The sequence below is a fragment of the Astyanax mexicanus genome, chromosome 10 (genome assembly GCF_023375975.1).
Source record: "Astyanax mexicanus isolate ESR-SI-001 chromosome 10, AstMex3_surface, whole genome shotgun sequence".
Taxonomy (NCBI): domain Eukaryota; kingdom Metazoa; phylum Chordata; class Actinopteri; order Characiformes; family Acestrorhamphidae; genus Astyanax; species Astyanax mexicanus.
The window spans coordinates 46,213,306-46,233,058 of NC_064417.1; the positions used below are offsets into that span (position 1 = coordinate 46,213,306).

Below are 19,753 nucleotides of genomic sequence, written 5' to 3' on the forward strand. Positions count from 1 at the left end.
TTACTTTGTCATTAGAATGACACTCTGGAGAGCAAGATTTAATGCTGTGCAAAGGTCCAGGGCCCGAGTTGCTCTTCGCCTCTGGAAAACCCACTAGGGCTGCCAGCGAGGCCAGAAAAGCACAGGGTTATTATCTAAACACATTAATGCATATTCCATTTGACCTAACATTGTTCCCAAACAACATTCCCCTGCAGTCCTCACGTCTTTAAGGCCAAGGAAAAAGTTCCAGCACTGAAGAAAAGTGCTGAGAGGGTAAGAAATGCAAGGGGAGGGGTGTAATGGGGGGGAGAGAAGAAGTGGAAGAAAGAATGAAGTGCAGTTTGCCGTCGTTCAAACGGTAATGTCTCTCCCATCAAGCCGGTTGAGACTGACCGACCGCCATCAATGGCATTTTTCTGTTGTCACATTCCATTCCCCCCTTCTTTCTCTCAGCGCTGCTCCTGCGCCGTCCTTCAGAGAGGGGCTTTCAATAGGATTACTGAATAATGCGGACCCCCCTCCCTGAAAAGGGACCTGTACCCCGCCTCGAGCCCCTCTCTCATTCCCTCTGCCTTGCTTTCAGTTCATCAGTTCCTTCAGAAGGCCCTCTTCAGTGAAGACAGGGAACAATGACCTACTTCATCCTGTGGAATGTCAACTCCCCCCAACCACCCCCACCCTCACCCTCCCTCACCCCCAAATAATCCAGCCTCTCTCTCCCATGAAACTCTTTCCCCACAACTCCTGCCTTTTCTTAATCTGAACAAAATGAGAATTCCACTGAAAACACTTCACCTTTCTCTCTCTCTCACGAATACGCGCACACATGAACACAAACACAAACAGGCACATAAACAGCTTTAACACACACTCGCGAGATGTTCTGGTCTGTCTTTTTTCAGTTCTGTTACAAACACTGGTAAATGTTCTTTACATATCAGTCAATACCCAGTACCAATCTGGTACCACTGTTAATATAAGAGTAATTATTGAAATATATACCTGTAACACCATAAGGGAAACAGATGAGGCCTCAGAGCTAACGTTTAAACTTAGAACATTTATACTTTACAAACTTTCTATATTGTAAAACAATATATATATATATATATATATATATATATATATATATATATATATATATATATATATATATATATATATATAACAGCTTAACAACTGAGTACGTTCTTGATCTTGTCAAAGACTCTCATCCCCTGTGCTTTAGGACAGATGTTTGCTTTGGTCTTTATTGAAAAGATCCATGACCTTTATTTTAACAACAGACTAGATGTTTGTGTCATTTTTGATTTACTAACATACTCTAAACATTAGCAATATCACTGTATATAACTGAATAAAATGATATGTACATGTGTTTGGTTTCTTTAAAATATGCAGTTGTTAGCTGCCGGTGTATTTCACTCACTTTTAAAAATTGTGCGCACCAAAGCTATGAGTGCATCTCTATCAGTATATGATCCTAACATCCCGATTTGGTGCATCTCTACATACACCCAGCTTCTGTTCTCCCTGCATTTTCAACATTACACCTTTTTCTTCTTTTCCAGCTTACAGAAGAAAACACCCCAGAACTGGTTGGTTTTAACGCATCCAATGTGCTGAGCGTATGTTCTTGTAAAAGCTATTTTGAAGCGCTAGGCCTGGCACGCTTATAAACACACAGTCCCAAACCCCCCCCACATACATACACACACAGGCACTGTCACACTTCCACCTCACACTGGCACACACTCAGCAGAGCGATAGGTGGTGTGTGTACTGGGGTGGAGGGGGTGAGCCAGAGGCCTTTTTCCAGCCTCTCTCCTCCTCCCAGACCCGCTGTGTAACCAGGGATACCGGAAACATCGCAGCCCCTGCGCTGAGCCCTGCACCCTCAGCCCCTGACCCGTACAGCGCGAGGAACCCGCGGGCACTAGGCTCCACGCTCCACTGATGGAGATTAGAACCAAAAGGGCCGAGGCATCCCCCTCCCTGAAGGCATGGAGGAATGCCAGAGCTGCCACAAGTTTAAAGCCAGGCCGGACAGCCCTGATTGGGAAAACTGAGGTTGGGGGAGTGAAGGCGGGGGAAGAACAAGATCAGTGAAGATCTGTTCACAAATTTTCACTGGATTAAAGCCAAAACCCAGCTTGTGTACACAAATGTAGTTGGGCAAACTCAATAACCTAACAATAAGGGCCCTGTGATTATTTCTGTGATGCAGTGAACATTAAAAAAATGAAAGACGATGTAAAACTTAGAAATGAAAACAGATTTTAGTTAAAAGACAAAAATACATTTAAAAAATGTAAAATAATAAATAAAAACTGAAAACCATTCAAAAACTGGAAACCATCACGCTTCTGTTAAGACAGATCTTGGAGATCTAACTTTTTTACTTGCACTTTTTGCAAGTAAACAGATATTTAATGAGTAATACTATCATGTACAGTGTTTTGTGTATTTGCTTTGTGACTTTAAATACGTGGTTGTTTGTCACAGGTGTATTTCACTTGTTTTCAAATGGTGCACACCAAAGCTTTAAGTGCTATTTCTGCCCTTATGTGGAGAAGCTGCTAAATTCAACTACAGATATATAAATGTGTAGAAATGTCTTGTTATATTTTAGCAATCAATACAATTTAAATTTAAGACATACTGTGTCACTTTTCTATTGTTTTTATTGTTGTAGAGGATAATGCATATTTCTTTACAGACAGACAGACCCGTTTAAAAAATATCATCATATTACCCTATTTAATGCAAAGAACAGCACACTTTCCTCCCAAATGCTTCTTCATGTAGTACTTGGAAATGTTAATGTTTAAATCAAGTCTGCAACCTGATTCAAACACGCAGTACATATCAAGCAGAAATGTCTGAGCAAAGTGAAACTCAAATCCTATAAATAACAAAACATTTCAACTATGACAAGTACAAAAGATGACCTTTATTATTTCTGCACTCTTTACCTGTTCCAATAAACCTGAGAGAACCTGAGAACCTGCGAACATCACAAGGTTCCACGGCTGTAGGCTACGTTAAACACGCATCTTGCTTCATCATTAAACGGGAGTTTATGGCATGTAGGAGTCTGCCAGCAAGCACACAAGCTTTGGATCTGTGTTCTGATTTTTCCATTAAAGCGAGCTCTGTGGCCCGCCATTGGTTGAGAGAAAGTGTGTGAAAGGTTATGTGCGAGGGTCCTCGTTGGGAGTAGTGCTGCATAACTTTGTCAAGGGTGCTTGATTCGGCACGGACAATTTTTCCTGGCTTTTCTGAGGTGGACCACTCCAAATAGGCCATTCTGTCTTTCTGCAGGACTGTTCAGTCTTCCGCGCTGCAGTTCTCCTGTGACCTGCTCACTTGTACCCCTTCCAGGGAAAACAGGGAGTAACAGTTTAACATGTGTCCACAATACTGCGGAGGCACAAAAAACATTAAAATAACACAGAAGAAGCTTCCGGCCGACTGAGCGCCGTCTTTTTTCATCTACCCGTCCGTCCAATTCTCTCCTCAACCCGTCTTTCTTGCTCTTTCTTTTCCCAGCCAGTAATTGCTCCCCATTTGTGCCAATTAGTTGGTGAGCTCCTTTCTTTTCTTGTGGGATTGCGGGCACCCTGCTGCGTGGCGCTGGTGGTGCAGGAGATGGGAGTATGGGTAGGGGTTAATCCTGCAGCTTAGACCCCCAGACAACGCTGCTCTGGACAAGGTTAGCCAGACCGGACGCACAAGGGAGGTAACGAACACTCCGAGCACCAGAAGAAAACTATTTCTGGCCAGGAACTTAATTGGCCGTGACGGAAACCTCAAGGCTGTCCGAGCTGAAACCGGTCTCCGCCACCCCCGCCCACATGCTACACTTCCTTACGCTTGTATGTTTATGTTCATTTAGCTCGTTTGGTCGTAATGAGCGTTTATCTTTAGTATACGCTGTACATGTTCTGCTGGATTCCCAGCTGACTGAGAATCTGACCAAGATTTGTTTGCAGGGTTCATCTTGTATATCTTGTACATCCGCTGTAAATACATTCGATGCCATTTCCTGTGCCTGTGGCTCAGTCGAGAGGAAACGCTCGTTTTGGGACGCCTCAATATAAACAGAGTAATCTAGAAGAGTCACTTCTGCTGCTGGGAAATTTACCAATTTACCTACCTTCACTCTATCCTCATGGAAACTTCACAGCTTTTTTTATGTTTACAGCAAGGGTATACGATATGCAATGATCCTAAAATTGATCTAAGCTTTAATCTCCTCAAAGTTTTATAATGATAATAAGAAAAACAATTTACTGATTTAAAACACTCACTATATATCGCTTTGTTTACAGTATCGCAATATATTGGGATATAATCAATCGTTTCATGATATGTAATGTATTGTTTAGTGCTTGGCAATACAAATCCTGTCCATAGTTTACATTAGTAGGGGTGTACAATATAAACAAAGAAAAAAATCGGTAGTTCAAGCTTCTGAAGGTTTTCCGATGCTTGAATGCACTCATGTTTCCCAAACTAAGAATTATTGGATCTGTGGATCACTATCTTGCTCTACCTCACTCCACATCCAGCCTAGTTAGGTCACATGAGCATGTAAGCCTACAGTCTTGAAGGGTTCCTTCTGTTGCTGAATGCAGGTAATTTAATTTGAGTTTACTGAGGTACTATGGAAGAGTTTAAATAATGCCCTGAGTGATATAGTACAGCCCTACTTTACAGGCATTTCAAGGCAGGTCAACATAATGTTTAAACTAGTGTGCCTGTCTGTGTTGTGGGCAGACTGCATTGTTGCTGTAAGAGCATATAGCACGTTACTGGCGTCTTAGGGCCATTTAGCTCATTAAACCAAGTGCCTGAGCCTTTTTCACAGTGTGCACAGACCAGCACTTCTAAGCTTATTCCCACGCTAACAGTTCAAAAGGGCTGAGAACCTGAAGCTGGAGGAGAAATGAAAGGCAGAACCGAGTGATGGCAGAGAGAAAGGAAGAGAAAAGGAACAAAAGGCAGAGAGAATGGGAGCGAGCGGAGGAGGGGGGTGAGGAATCAGACTGCCACAGCATTCCGACACGTCACATTCCTGCTCACATCTGGCTGCAATACACACATTCCCATTCAACATCACTCTCTGAGCCCTTTTTTCTTTTTAACATTTTAACACAGACACACACCCTCCCTTAAAACAATCCATCAGCAACATCCATTTTCATAAAGTGCAAAACTACTCATCCTAGTGTGTGTGTGTGTGTGTGTGTGTGTGTGTGTGTGTGTGTTGGTGTAAGGACATTTTTGTCCATCCCTTTCCAGTATATTCTCTCTTGACACATCTCTGGGTGCTTCTGAATTGCATTCTTATTACTAATCCTAACAAGATTTTGAGCATAAAGTATTTAGCTAGTATAAATTTAAGTGTTACATTTTAGTATACTCAAAAACTCATGATATACACACTACCAGTCAAAAGTTTGGACACACCTTCTCAGGTCATTCAGACTATGAAGGAACACATAAGGAATCATGTAGTAACTTAAAAGTGTTAAACAAACCAAAATACTCTTGTCTGGGGTGCTGTTAGTGTTTGGTTTCTAAAGCTTGGAACTCTGATGAACTTATCCTGTGCAACAGAGGTAACTTCTGGTCTTCTTTCCTGGAGCGGTCAAAGTACTTGAAATGTTTCAAATTGACTGACTAATTTTTTCTTAATGTTTTTTTTTCTTTACTAAGTTAAGTAGATTTAGAACATTACTCTGAGCTATTCACTGTATACCTGTAACTCTACCTCTTCCCTACTTTACAACTGATGCTCTCAACCACTTTATTAAGAGACAAGAACTCTTGATGAGTTCAGCACAGCTGTTAACCGAAAGCCTGAATTCCAGATGACCCTACCTCGTAAAGCTGACTGAGAAAATCCAGCCAAGATATGCAAATCTGTCATCTAGGCAAAAAGTGCTAGTTTGAAGAATCTAAAATATATAACATTCCAGTTTAACACTTTTATGTTTATTAATTATTTTATGTTTTTCTTTATAGTTTGGATGTTTTTAGTACTAATCTACAATGCAAAAAAAAAAAAAAAAAAAATGTGAAGGTCACATGACACTCATGACACCCTCTAAACTTCAGGAACTGTCTAGTTTATGCCAGCCACTGCGTAATCCGGGTAGCCATTCGTGCCACAGCTCTTGTGCCAGAAAGGCAGCCCGGCTGAATCCATTTCAAAGCACCAGGCTGCCCTGCCAAAGACACTCCAGTTGGACTGTCACAAATCGGCCTCTTGTTTCCAATCACGATGAGCACACCACTGCAAAACTACATGAGCGAGTGTCTGGAAGAGAGATGTGTCATCACTCCTTATTCTGCCTTGTTTTATTTGAGAGTGCATCTAACATCTGTGGTAAGGTAAGCAGCAGCAAGAATAGCCTCATCAAGCTCTGAGAAAAGAGCTTATGACTCAGACTGACTCAGGGCTCTGTCTTATCTTCTGCAACTCTTCCAAACAGATAAAATATGGGAAAAATTAATAAAAAACTAAAATTTAAATTGGGGTGAAAGTAAAATATTTAATTGCCAGTCACTTTAAAGCACTTCTATTGGTCAGTTTATGATAAAATTCACAAATTCAAGATTTTGACGCATTTAAATTGTACAAAAATAGAGGTTCCAGCATGATAACAATATACACAGACAGGCCATAAGACACAGGACAGCAGCACGTAAATGTATCAGTGTTGCTGTAAGGTGTTATCTTAGCTTCTGGAAGTTTGGTCCAACTCTCACCTACTGTGAGATATGCTCAATCTCTAACCTCTTTAAAGAAAAAGTTGAAAACATCTTTTTTACATGCACTTTCCACACTGTGTAACTTGCTCTGCTTTGCACACTGTTGGTATTGCTTTTTGTTTTTAGTTTATAATTTGAATATTCTTTAAATTATGATGTCTTGTAGTTTCTTTTAACATTGTTCTTAAACTATTTCTTATATTACATTACAATTTAATTCATTTTATTTCTGTTATAAATGCCTTTTTCTATCTGTAACAGCACTTTTATGCTAATTAAATTGGCTAATTTCCCTTCTTTTAAATATATTGTTTTGAACACCCACTGTGTATGAAAGGTGCTATATGAATAAACTTGCCTTGACTACTGGGCTAAAAACTGGCCAGCTTGCTCATGGCAAGGCAATAAATTCACCACTAAATAGCTAATTTTAGCTAATAGCTAATATTTCCCATACATCTCTATTGTCCTTCTGGGAGTGTTTAACCACTACAGTAACGTTAAATGTTAGTTAGGTTTGTAAAGCAATACATGTGTGTTGGTGAGTTAAATTACAAGGGTACAAGTTCACAATGCAAAGGTCTTGCTGGTCCTGCATTGTCTACAGCTTGTGGAAAACCCTCACATTAGTTTGAGCTGCTGCTGTACAGATTACCAACTTTACACCTGTAAGAGCACGACGGCTATTCAGTGTCACAGGAACGTGCTGAGAAGCATTGAGGCCAGTCAGCAGACTGTATCGGTGGGGTTTTCCCCCGTGTGGGTGAGTCAGCAGTGCTGTCGCATGTTCCCATGCACCCCTTCACCCTTAGCAGAGGGTAAACCTGATCCCCCTCCCCCTGACTGATATTTACAGCCACATGCACTGGAGGGAGGAAGCCTGGCTCTGCGTGGGGGTGTGTGTGTGGTCTGTCTGAGAGCTTTTTGTGCAAGTGTGTATGTGTGTGTGTGTGTGTGTGTGTGTGTATAGGACAGATGACTGTAGGATTCTGGGAGACAGGTGGAGAGACGACGGGACAGACAGCCTGTGTGTTTCTGGACAGGCGGAGGTGTCCGTCAAGGCTGCTGACCCCGAGCAGAGTAGGTCCCAACACACACTTGAACGCATTTAAGGTCTCAAACGTGTCAAATTACATAATATAATATAATATAATATAATATAATGTAAAGTTAAATGTTTCTCTATGAAAGTGTCAGTTCTGAGATCTGGCACATTTCGCTGATGTCCAATGAAAAACATTAATATTAGTTTTATCTATTATTTGAACACCACAGCTGCTCAAGCACTCTTTAAATAAATATTGATCAATAAGCCAATTAGAAATGGTCTTAAATACTTGCAAAAAATAGTTACATATTTAAAACACTGAAACTTTACACACACAGAGACATTTTATCTTCTTAATGATCTTTATTCACACTTATCCATGGTGCTATAGTAAATTTTCTGCTACTTTCCTACTCCCCTTTATATTTTGTGTGTTTATTCTGATGTCTATATTTTACTCTATTTAATTTTACTCTATTTTATTTCATCTTTATCTATTTTAACAATTGGTCTTTGGGTGTAACTTCACTGTGAGAATACAATACATGTACCACATGTGATGTGAATGAAACTCCTATTTTACATTTAACTTCAAGTTATTCTTGTCTTCTCCAACAAGTGTCCCTCAACTGAGATGGATCCACTTATGGTGCTTTCACACCTACCTTGTTCAGTCTGGACCTTCCAACTATTCAGTTTGGTCTGAACCAAAATAGCAAGTGTGAGAAGGTGATGCAAACGACCGTCCAGACCAAAGGATTAAAATAGGTTTTCTTGGCCTGGATCAGTGGAACCATGATCTGGTTTGTTTGCAGTGTGAAAACACTATTTTAGACAGTTCAGATCAAGTTAAAACACTCTTAACCTTCACTGCTGTGCATAAGTGCATAAGTGTCTGTGACAGAGTGTGAGACTGTGCTTACGGTCGAAGTGTTGGTGTCTCTGGGTGAAGGTGCTCTGCAGGGTAGAGCTTAGCTGAGAGACCGGGGCCTTCAGGTCTGTGCGGCTCTGCTGACTCAGCTTCTCCTCCATCTCCAGAGTACAGCAGGAGAAACCTTGAGGACACACCTTCAGGTGGGCTCCTGATAAACACAGAAGAAAAGAGGGAAGAGTTATTTTACTAAATATACATGCCACAAAATAAAATAAAACACGAGCAGAACATTAAAGAAGAAAAGAAGAAAACGTGTTAAATGAAGGCACTATGATTTCTGTGTTGCAGAGAATACAGATTACTAAACCACAAAAACAGATTTTTAGAAATTATGTAAAAAAAACAAAAAACAAAACTTAGACTGAACAGCTGTCCGTCACGGTACAATTTGTGAACACTGAGACCCAAGAATACACATCGACCAAACAATACACACACACACAGACTGTAAAATTATAATATTTTACAAGGTTTTGAACACATGCTCAAACTATTCTATAAATATACAGCTATGGAAAAATTAAAAAGATCACTTCATTTTCTGAATCAGTTTCTCTGATTTTGCTATTTATAGGTTTATGTTTGAGTAAAATGAACATTGTTGTTTTATTCTATAAACTACAGTTAACATTTCTCTTAAATTCCAAATAGGAATATTGTCATTTAGTGCATTTATTTGCAGAACATGAGAAATGGCTGAAATAGCAAAAAAAAGCAGAGCTTTCAGACCTCAGATAATGCAAAGAAAACAAGTTCTAATCAAGTTTTAAGAGTTTAAAAATCAATATTTGGTGGAATAACCCTGGTTTTTAATCACAGTTTTCATCCATTTTGGCATGTTCTCCTTTATCAGTCTTACACACTGCTTTTGGCTAACTTTATGCCTGCACTCTTGGTGCAAAAATTTAAGCATTTCAGCTTGTGATCATCCATCTTCCTCATGATTATACTCCAGAGGTTTTCAATTTGGTAAAATCAAAGAAACTCAATTTTAAAGTGGTCTAATTTTTTTCCCCAGAGCTGTATATAGTTATATTATACTCATCAAAATTGTTTCAATCGATACAGCATTTTTGGAACTGTGCATTTTTACTAATTTCTGTGTCCCTTTGTAAGTTGATTATGCATAAATCAAAAACTAACTAGCATTTAAAGGCCTTTAAACACAAATCTTAGCAAATCCCACTCCCCCACTTATTACTGCAGACACCTATGACTCAGTTTATTACAAATAAAAAAGGCTGGGGGCTATTTGTGAACTTGTGTTTGGATAACCAACACTACATGAAACCAACTGAACGACTCAGCATGAGCAAAAGCTTCCAAGCTACATTTAACGACTTCTTCACCCTGAAACAGCACTGACCCGTGCTCCCGGAGCGAGAGGGGCAGCGCTGGGCGAGGAGAGGGGGCCGAAGCGAGTCGGACGCTACATTAGGAAGGGGGGCTGAATGCGTAGTCACAGCTGCAATAATGTTTTGTTTTTCTTTCTTTTTAATGCGGTTGCTGGAATTCAGGGAGAACACTAGGGGCCTTTCAGCGGACTCGACTCCAACAGGCTGTTTGGCTTCCCCTGCCAGCCTACTGGAACTGTAGCCACTCCAGTCTACACACTGCAGCCTGCAGACAGACACATCCACTCATTCACAGCTTCTGCTGCCAGCCCCATTTACAACCCCGCTCAAACAACCGGGCCCAGTGACTGAGGCAGCTTTAACTCCCATCCTCAGCCTTTTCTAACCGAAAATAGAACGTGAGTGAAGACGGGCCTGTCATGATAACTGACAAATAATAGTTTTGGGCAGTATACTGTATTGTTGCAGAAATAACTATAATTAATTATATTCCTGTCTTTTTAAGACATTTTATGTCACTGATATAGCTAATAATAATATATTAAAAAGCTAAACTAGAAGGTTACACATTACTGTTAAAGACCAATGAGAGTTAAATTTTTAAGAATATTCACACTTGTTTAAATGTTTAAATGGCTTTAAAAGTTTAAATCTTGGTTTAAGCTAATGGACTTTGCTTATTAAAGCAACAATCTGTAAGTTTTGGGGATTTAGAGACCTCTCTGGTGAGAATGTGTAATTGCACAGAGCAAGTTAAGAGTAATTTAAAAGGAGGTAAATTCAGGTATAAAAATAAATAAATTACACGGTTTAGTTAATTTTTTTTCATGTATGAAATGCTGTCAAAATGTAAAGTGCAATTACACTAATAAACCATCAGACCACTCTGTTTAAGAATGAATATATTTGATATATATTTGTGTTGTCTCCTCACAGTATCAGAAATACTACTGCTTTCATATCTTAGGGACTGCTGCTTTTAAACAAACACAATAAGTAAAACTGAGCTCAGCAAAAAAGTATTGAGGTTATGTTCATATGTTTTATGACCTAATTGAAGAAAATATATTTTAAGGGGGAAGTTAGTAAGTTTGCAGTACGACTTGTCTGATCAGAGTGTCTGCTAAATGTGTGTCTGCTAAATACTGTAAAGTGAGTAGCTGCTGAGAGCTTGCAAATAATCACCATCGCCACAAAATCTCCAGCAGGAATTGTCACAGTGCTCACTGCCAGCCCTGCGATGGTGTGTTAATGTGGGAGAGAGGCGCCGCCCTGCGCATAAAAGTGCCAGGCTTATTTACAAACATTTGTCCTTGGACTTCCCAGAGACACGACATGGGTGGGATTGAGATCGAGATCGCTGGGTGATCGGCCGCTGGCACGCTAGCAGCTAAATCATAAAACAGCATTCTGAGGATTTGGAGTTGATCTAAAAATGATTTGTTTATTATTACAGAAAGAGAGAAAGCACAGCAAGCTGAGGTCCACTGCCTACATTTCAGTAACATCATCAGTATACACTCACACACACACACACTGAGCACCTGATCCCACCCTGCAGGGCCCCAAACCAGCTGCACCCCTCACTCTTCAGAGCTCCAGTCCAGGCTCAACAGTGTGCTGCCCACACAGGCCCTTCCATCACACTCCAGCCCAACACTCAGCTCTTTGTACAGAGGTGAACCGAGGGGGTGGGGGGTGGTCCTGGCTGGAGCAAGTGAAACACGCATGTAAATATAAGGAAAAAAACACCTTTGAGTGGAAAAGAACCTTAAGACTAGTACACTGTGTTACGGCCTAGCTAACCAAATAACTGGAAACTACAAAAACTACAACGTTTGTTCCTGTGCCTAGCTGAAGGCCACCTGCACATTTTAGCCTGGATAAATCAGACCCTGGTTTGTTTTCACACATGGTGTGATTCTTTGAGGCAGGTGTAAATAGAGAAACCAAAAGGGATGAAATTCAAAGGACATCATGATTTGATGCCTAAGATTACGATGAAATCATGATATTGATATACTCCTAAATAAGCAAATACCAGGAATTATGGATGTATTGGTGTCGGTTTTACAAAATATCCTAACCAATATTCTTCACTGCTGGTTTATCCTATTCATTTGATTTGTGCCACCACATTAAGTAATGAAGCAGTAACTTTTTTTTAGTACCATATATTTTGCACTATAAAGGTGCACGTAGAATCCTTTTATTTTCTCAAAAATCGTCAGTGCGCCTTATAAGCCGGTGTGTCTTAACAAGCTACATGGGACGAACTGCTAGCTAATATTGCCCTGAGGGTTCCTCAGTGTAGCGTTGTCATTTACTAGCACTAAGCACTGCAAAAAGCTGCTTGCGCTGCTGATAACCGTGTTAAAGTAGTGAAAATGTAAACTTACTGTTAGTAAATGGAAGCGCTTTGCTTATCCGAAAAAAAACTGTTTTCAATTTGACTTTGTTCATATAGCATAGAGCGCCTATGTTTTAATAAAAACATCCATATTTGCCACCATGTATCGATAACGTATTACAAGCGAAAACAATGCGATAAAACAATATCTATATTTTGTAATCACACTAGGTTAACAACCAATACAGACACACTAAGACCCTCAATAGGAGATGGTCTTTCAATTGCCGCTGCTCCATATTAAGATCTACAAAAACATGTTATTTGTTGTGACGTATTTTAGTGTGCTTAGATTAATGTTCCCTGTGTGGAAACAACCCAACCCAAACTAACCCAAACTAAGGGGAAAAACACTTAAACCGACTCAGACCACAGCAAATAAGCTATTAGTGTGTAAACACCCCAAAACAGGCAGCGATAATGCAAATAAAAAAGGGCAAAGTCACAATTTCCCAAGAATGCAGGTGCAAACACAGCAGCATGATAGCACATGGTGCAACCTCCAACTTCTGCTGTTTGCAGATGTCCTCAACCATGACACACTAAACAAGACTCTCCCAGTTACAACAGCCAGGCAAAATCACATCAGCTACACAGGGCGTGGATAATAGTTCAATATGCACATACATTTCCATCATCTCCCAACTCCTTCCACCATTCCAAATTACTTATAGCCTTCAGACTTTCTTAACTGGCTAGATTGGAAAGTTGGAGGTAATCCTCAAGGTAGGAAGGGTTGGTGAACACTGGTATAAAACTACAAAAACATTCAGACAAATTGTACCAATTCCTGCTCACTTGCTGTTTTCAAACAGAGAGATCAACATCTCTGGCTCAATTCTCCAAAACCCAGTATTGATTCTATAGAGTCAACAGACAATTTCAACTAGAATGATCGCGCAACCTACACACATTATATATATATTTTTTTGTTTTTCATTTTTCGCTGTGTATTTTGTCCTGTAGGGCAAAAGCATGACATTTTTGACATGCTTTTTTTAGGTTGACAATGTACCATACTCAAAAAAATAAAGTAAATGTGATGATGGTGTTTTATACATCTTCCACCCCCAATCCCATATGTTTAGTGTATATAATCAATAGACAACCTCCACTAAAAAGACCTAAAAATGCTATATATATTGGAGATTGGAATGTACTTTAAACCATTAAATGTGTGTTTTTTTGTTGTTCTGGGTAGCTGGGTGTTTTATGCTGTAGGGCAGTGGAGTGACTGAGTATGATGGTCTGCTTTGAGATGCTTATCTTAGGTGAAGAATTTCAGCTAAACATAAAAACAGCTCATTTTAAAGTTGTTTTTAAAGAAAGAAAATACCAGAGCGATTCTCGAGATTTCAATGTTTGTATTGGAAAAGTGGTAATACATGCCATAATGTAGAAAAAGAATAGAAATGTGATAGTGGGTGATTACCCATCTCCCCACCCCCCAATCCCATATGTTTAGTGGTCAGTGCTTTTTCCTATAAATCCTAATGAGTCTGAGTAATTCCTCCATTAAGAAAAAAAAACCCTGCTGTTGCTTCCTGTTGACGTCCTGCATTACCAGCAACAACCCATTTTGGTGGCGCGAGGAATGTGGAGGAAACCCAAATTAGCTCTCATGCCCTCGTACCTCTACCCACCCCACCTTCTGCCATGGTGTGGCCCTCCCCTTGCCTTTCTCCCAGCAGTCCCAGACAGACTTCAACCCCTACAGCTCTGCAGCAGCACCACCACCACCAGCCTCCGAGCTTAACCATCAGGGCCAAAGGTTAACAGCCACTCCTCTGAGAGAGGCCGTGCACTCTGACCTCGCTGGGCTTTGGCCAGCAGACCCACCACCAGCGCTCGCGCACACACACACACACCAGCCTACACACACACACACACGGCTCCACCAGCCCTTGGCCCTCCGAGTCAGAAGTTGTAAATTCCAGAGGGGATTATTTCAGGCCGTCCGCCACTATAAATCGCTCCAGCCGCCACATCAACATACTGTTGCCAAAAAGAAATAGAGTAATGGGGCATCTTTCTTGGAGGATGCCTAACTAGACACACACACTGAACCCTCGGTCTCCACTAGGCTTAGCCCGACTACGATTAGACGTCCTATCAGCAAATATGACATCTGTATACGTCCCCTGGGTAAAATGAGTACTCCCAAAAATCAAACTACAACAACTTTCCCACAAACCAGTTCCAACAAATAATTAACAACACACGCATGTCAAGGCAATATTTAAGAGAGGCCATAAAGATGATAAAATCGCTTCAACCACAAGAAATAATCCAAAAAGAAACTGGGGAAAAACTAAAGAGAAATAAAAGGACAAATCTAAACGACATGTTATTTCTCAGCAAGGTGAAAATTCCCTGTTTCATCCTGGGAATTAGGGGAAAAAAAATTACTACAGCCTACAGCCAGACATTCGTAAAGAGGTCAAGAACGCATTTGAGAAACACCCACCAAGAGTGCTCTCATTCTTCTAACTACAAAACAAGACAAATCCACCCACCCTACAGTCATAACACGCTGTCTATCCTTACTTTAACACAGGCTGCAATTACCGCTCAGGGAGGGGGGCCTCAGTCTCATTTGTCAGGGATCTTCCGTCTCTCTGCTGCACCCACTCCCTTCTCTACACGACTGAGACCCGGAGACCAGCAGAACATTCAACAGCAATGCAGACTAATCCTGGTGGAGCAGACTACAGGAAACTATGTTTGTCCTTTCTTAGAAGATGATGTTTTTAATGCAACAGAAGTTATATCTGATATTTGGGTCCTATGATTTTTTTGTCGCAACACATGCCTGATCATTGCGGGTGTATTTCATTCATATTTAAATGGTGCACACCAAAGCTCCACTTCTGAGCGCCACTTCTTCCACTGCCACCTTAAGAAGAAACTGCTCACTTAAACATGGATGTACATAACATAAAACATCTAAACAAAGCTGTATGGATGTGCATTTTCTACAGGTAGATATAACCAAAAAACTTTAATAATTTTGGAGAAAAAAAAAAAGACATTTTCCTATTATTTGCATAAATATAATATTTAAAAAAATGGAACTCGATCTAAATGAGAAAAATCTACACAAACTAACACAATCTGCACAAACACAAATGCTAACTTGTGTTTATTTAGTTACATATTATATTATCCTGAAATACTCATTTTTTTCTCGATTCACAAAAAACAGAAACTTTAAGAAACCAAGAACACTGACTGTTCAAGCTGTTCATCACCAGTCATCACACAAACAAAATAAAAGACCTGCCAGAGAAATAATCACTTTATAGAAGCCTTTTTTGTGTAAAATGTCCTGAAACTCATCATAACGCATCACAATGATTTTTAAACTACACAGTGCAGTTCCACCAGAAGATAGCTGGTTTCTCAGTAGAGTTATCCTATAGAATAATGTCGAGCACATCCTTAAGCAAGCGAAGAAACCCTACACACACACATTCCTGTTACTGTAGACTCAGACTACAGCATCACGATTAAAGGGATGAGCGCCAGAGTGAAACTGAGCAGGAACATTAAGGACAGATAAGCACTGGATATTTGATTTGTAAATCATAGCTATTATGCTCTGCAGTCGTCTCTCTTCCCAAATCTGGCTTTCATGTCGGGGCAAGCCAGCACCGGCTGCTTTCAGCACTCCTCCCTCTCCATTCCAGCTGCAGGAGTAATAGTTTCTCTCCACTCGGCAGCTCTTCCCCACTCGCTGTGTGGCCCCAGGCCATCTTCAGACTGTCCATCTCCTGAAGCACTGAAGGAGGAGTGCTCCACGGCTTCCTGACAAATACTCTCCCCTCCCACCCGAGACTCAGGTACAGTCACTCATACATCAAACTCGGACTAACTGGATCTGTTTATGATTGATTCGGGTTATGATCTATGCTGGATGATCTTCACCTCTCCAGCAGACGTCCTGGAATAAAGTCAGAGTCAAGAGTTGCTGCTGCTGTGAATGTTCCTGGTGGTTGAGCACACATCTAGTACTGCACTTAAGCCTGAGCGATACGGATATAAAAATAGTATATGAAAGTATGTAAAACATTTAAACTATACAGGATAATAATCTCTATTAGAGCACTTTTTAATGAAATGAAATAAGTACACTTAAAAATATATACAGTCAAAACTATATAATATTTATTATGCTAAGATTAAGATTAGTTTGATGAAAATAAACCCGGGTGTGACTGCTCTGTTGCTGTAGTTAATTTATTGTATATTTCGCATTATAAGACACATTTAAAAAGCTTAAATTTTCCCAAAAATAGTCCGTGCACCTCATAATCTGGTGCACCTTCTTTATGAATTCTAGCAGTCAGGTATTAAGGAAGTACAGCGTTATACAGGAGTTTCAGTGAAGTTTCACCAGTACTGAGGCTGGAGCAGTATTAGCATTAGCCGCTAATCGCAGTGCTTGCTCTTTCACCGTTCAGAGGTGAGTATATTGGATTGTAGTCTATGCATTTACTGTGTTAAAACAAGCTACATGGGATGAACAGCTAGCGGATAGCACCCTGGCTTTCCGCAACACTCAGGATTCCTCAGTGTAGCGCTGTCGGGGGCATTTCCTGGCGCTAAGTGCTGCTAACCACGGCCAGCGCTGTGACTAACCGCAGCTAGCACCGCTGAAAAAACTGGAAATATAAGCTTACTATAAATAAAAAGAAGCCAACTGATAAGCTTACTGATAAGTCTCAGTAAGTAGCGGTTTAGCTTAGCATTGCTATGGTCCAACCACACACTTCCCACACCACCACTCATTGTTTCAAAACTAGTCACCATTAGAACTGCAGTCATTAGTGTAGGTGCATTAAATTTTAATACAGATTTTAATTTACACTTGTTAATTTATTTATTGCTACAGAACAGATGTAGATCATTACAATTGGTTTTATAACTGACTTAATCCTCCAGGTGTTTTTAAACATTTTCCTCATCAGTTATTGTGAAACCTTGTACTTATATCCTCCTAATTTTGGTCTGATTGCAAATATAGCAGTATGAATGCAAAGCAAATCAGAACAAAAAGTAACAATATATTATTTTCCTGTTTGGTCTGGACCAAGTAAACCTAATATACAAGTATAAACACACCCTCCGGCTCAAATATGTTGGCGCATGATTTACATCAACATCTAAACGTATGATTCCAGCGTGTATAACTGTTCCTGACAGTTCTAGAACAGTTCTGCATTGAGTGTCTGAAGCTTCACTGAGACTGAAAGAGCCCAGTTGTCATGCTGTTCAGGAAACAGATGGTCCTATACAATGTTCTGTACAAGCGCACAGGTTTTCACTGCTGTAGAAGCGCATTGAAAAGGGACGACTGTAACCAGAAACCATTAATAAAGCCCGAGCGCTCATCTGGAGGTGATCAGCAGGGGTATTACTTTCCCTTTCCCTTCAATGCCTTCCCAGCATCTCTCAAATACTGGCATGACAAGTTTACAGCGCTTTTGCCAACACGATAATGCCTTTCAGGACTCGCAATAAAAAAAACGAGAGCAGTTAAATCAGTATGACAAAAGCTTGGCTTACGCAAACACTCGACACCAGATGATGTCAAGTAGGCCGTTTCATCACGAAACATGGATTAAATTCACATAAAAGAGGGACAACCATTTCCACCTTAAGGAAGGAGCACTTTGTACCTTCGATTTAAGGCTTTTTCTACTTCAGCGGACAATGCCATGTCTCAATGATGCATCGACTTACCCAGTGCAGAACAGGAACAAGCCAGTGCACACAAGAACACATGATGTGAGGCATCAGCACAAAGCACAAACAGTTCTAGCACAAAAGCCATCAGCATCCTTAATGGAAACAGCTGTGGGACCCATTTCAAGGACACAATCCTAGAATCTGATACCGTGAAAAAAAAAAGAACTGATAAACTCAGTCTGGAGGCCTCGGTGCTTAACCTACAATAAGAGCAATGTTATACAACTTCACTTCCATACAAACACCCTGCACTGATATTCAGTCAGAGGACACCGTGCAGATAGATACCCAGCTGAACCCTTTTCCACTGCTGGTGTTCACATAGTGGCGGTGGTGTTGCCTCTGGCTTTTCCCTTTTATTTGGGGCTGAGACTGGGAGCAAAGTCACTTTACTTTAATCCTTTTCATCACACACACACTCTTCAGTTTTTTCCCCCAATATCCTAATATCCTTTTTAGCAATGGGTGTATCACTGGATGGACATGCACTAGCAATCCCATGGGTCAGTGGTTGTGTTAATGAGGAAGCATATAAATGAGCAGGATATCCCATGGTTAGCAACCCTGCCAACACTACAAGAGACTGGGAACCTCACAGAAAGAAAGGAGCAGCTAACATTTAAGCAACTAAGACTTACTGACTATTTTAATCAGTTTTAATTGCATTTCATTTCATTTTTACACACAAACTCAAGAATAAATCCAGATTATGAGATCTGGATATTATCTTGAGCTGCTTTTTTACACACGTGCTCTATAGCTGGCAATATTTTTTAACAAAAAAGCATATAAATTAAAGATATTGTTCCCTATGGTTTTCCCAATGTGAAAATGGAAAATTACCTGTTCTATTCTTCTATTCAAGTCTATTTACAATTTCCTATTCTATTACCATAGTCTGACATCAACCAGACTAAATACGAGGGGATGGACAAAATATCAATATTGTGATTATATCATATTGTCTTTGTTTGCAATATATGGATACGTGGTGTCAACTATGGATATTTTTATTGAAACACGGGCGCTCTAAACTCCCTAAGATTCGCCTCTAATATGTCTTGCTTAAGTTTCTGCTTCATTCCTCCAGGTGGTGGCGCTAATCAAATGAATAGTGCAAACCTGCAAACAGAATACTGATTGTCAAATTCTGTGCAACTCACAGCAACAAATCCATAAATGCTGGTATTTTTGTATTTAGGAGAATCTCTAGTAACACGGATGCTGTGAATTATCACAGAGAATTGTCATGTGATTGATCGAGTATCGAGAGTATGAACAGTAGACCCATCAAACTTGAACTGAAGTAACAATTATTCCCATTTTAACACAGATGTAAATAAGCAAAGTCTAACATTTTCAAGTCATAACCAAAAGTCATTAGACCTGCAGACACTTGGAAACGCCTTCATAACTTAAAGCAAATGTTACATTGCAAAATCAATAAGATAAAAGATAAAAATAAGAAAATACAATACCAACACAAACAG

The 19,753-nt window shown here is 40.1% G+C and overlaps 1 protein-coding gene across 1 annotated transcript in view; it reads right to left on the reverse strand.

The window, feature by feature from the left end:
- Positions 1–19,753, reverse strand: part of gpc4 (glypican 4) — a 56,230-nt gene that overhangs the window by 10,989 nt on the left and 25,488 nt on the right. Inside the window, exon 2 of the mRNA XM_007258659.4 lies at positions 8,737–8,895. Within this exon, the coding sequence (XP_007258721.2) occupies positions 8,737–8,895 (159 nt within the window). The remainder of the gene's footprint in view (positions 1–8,736; positions 8,896–19,753) is intronic.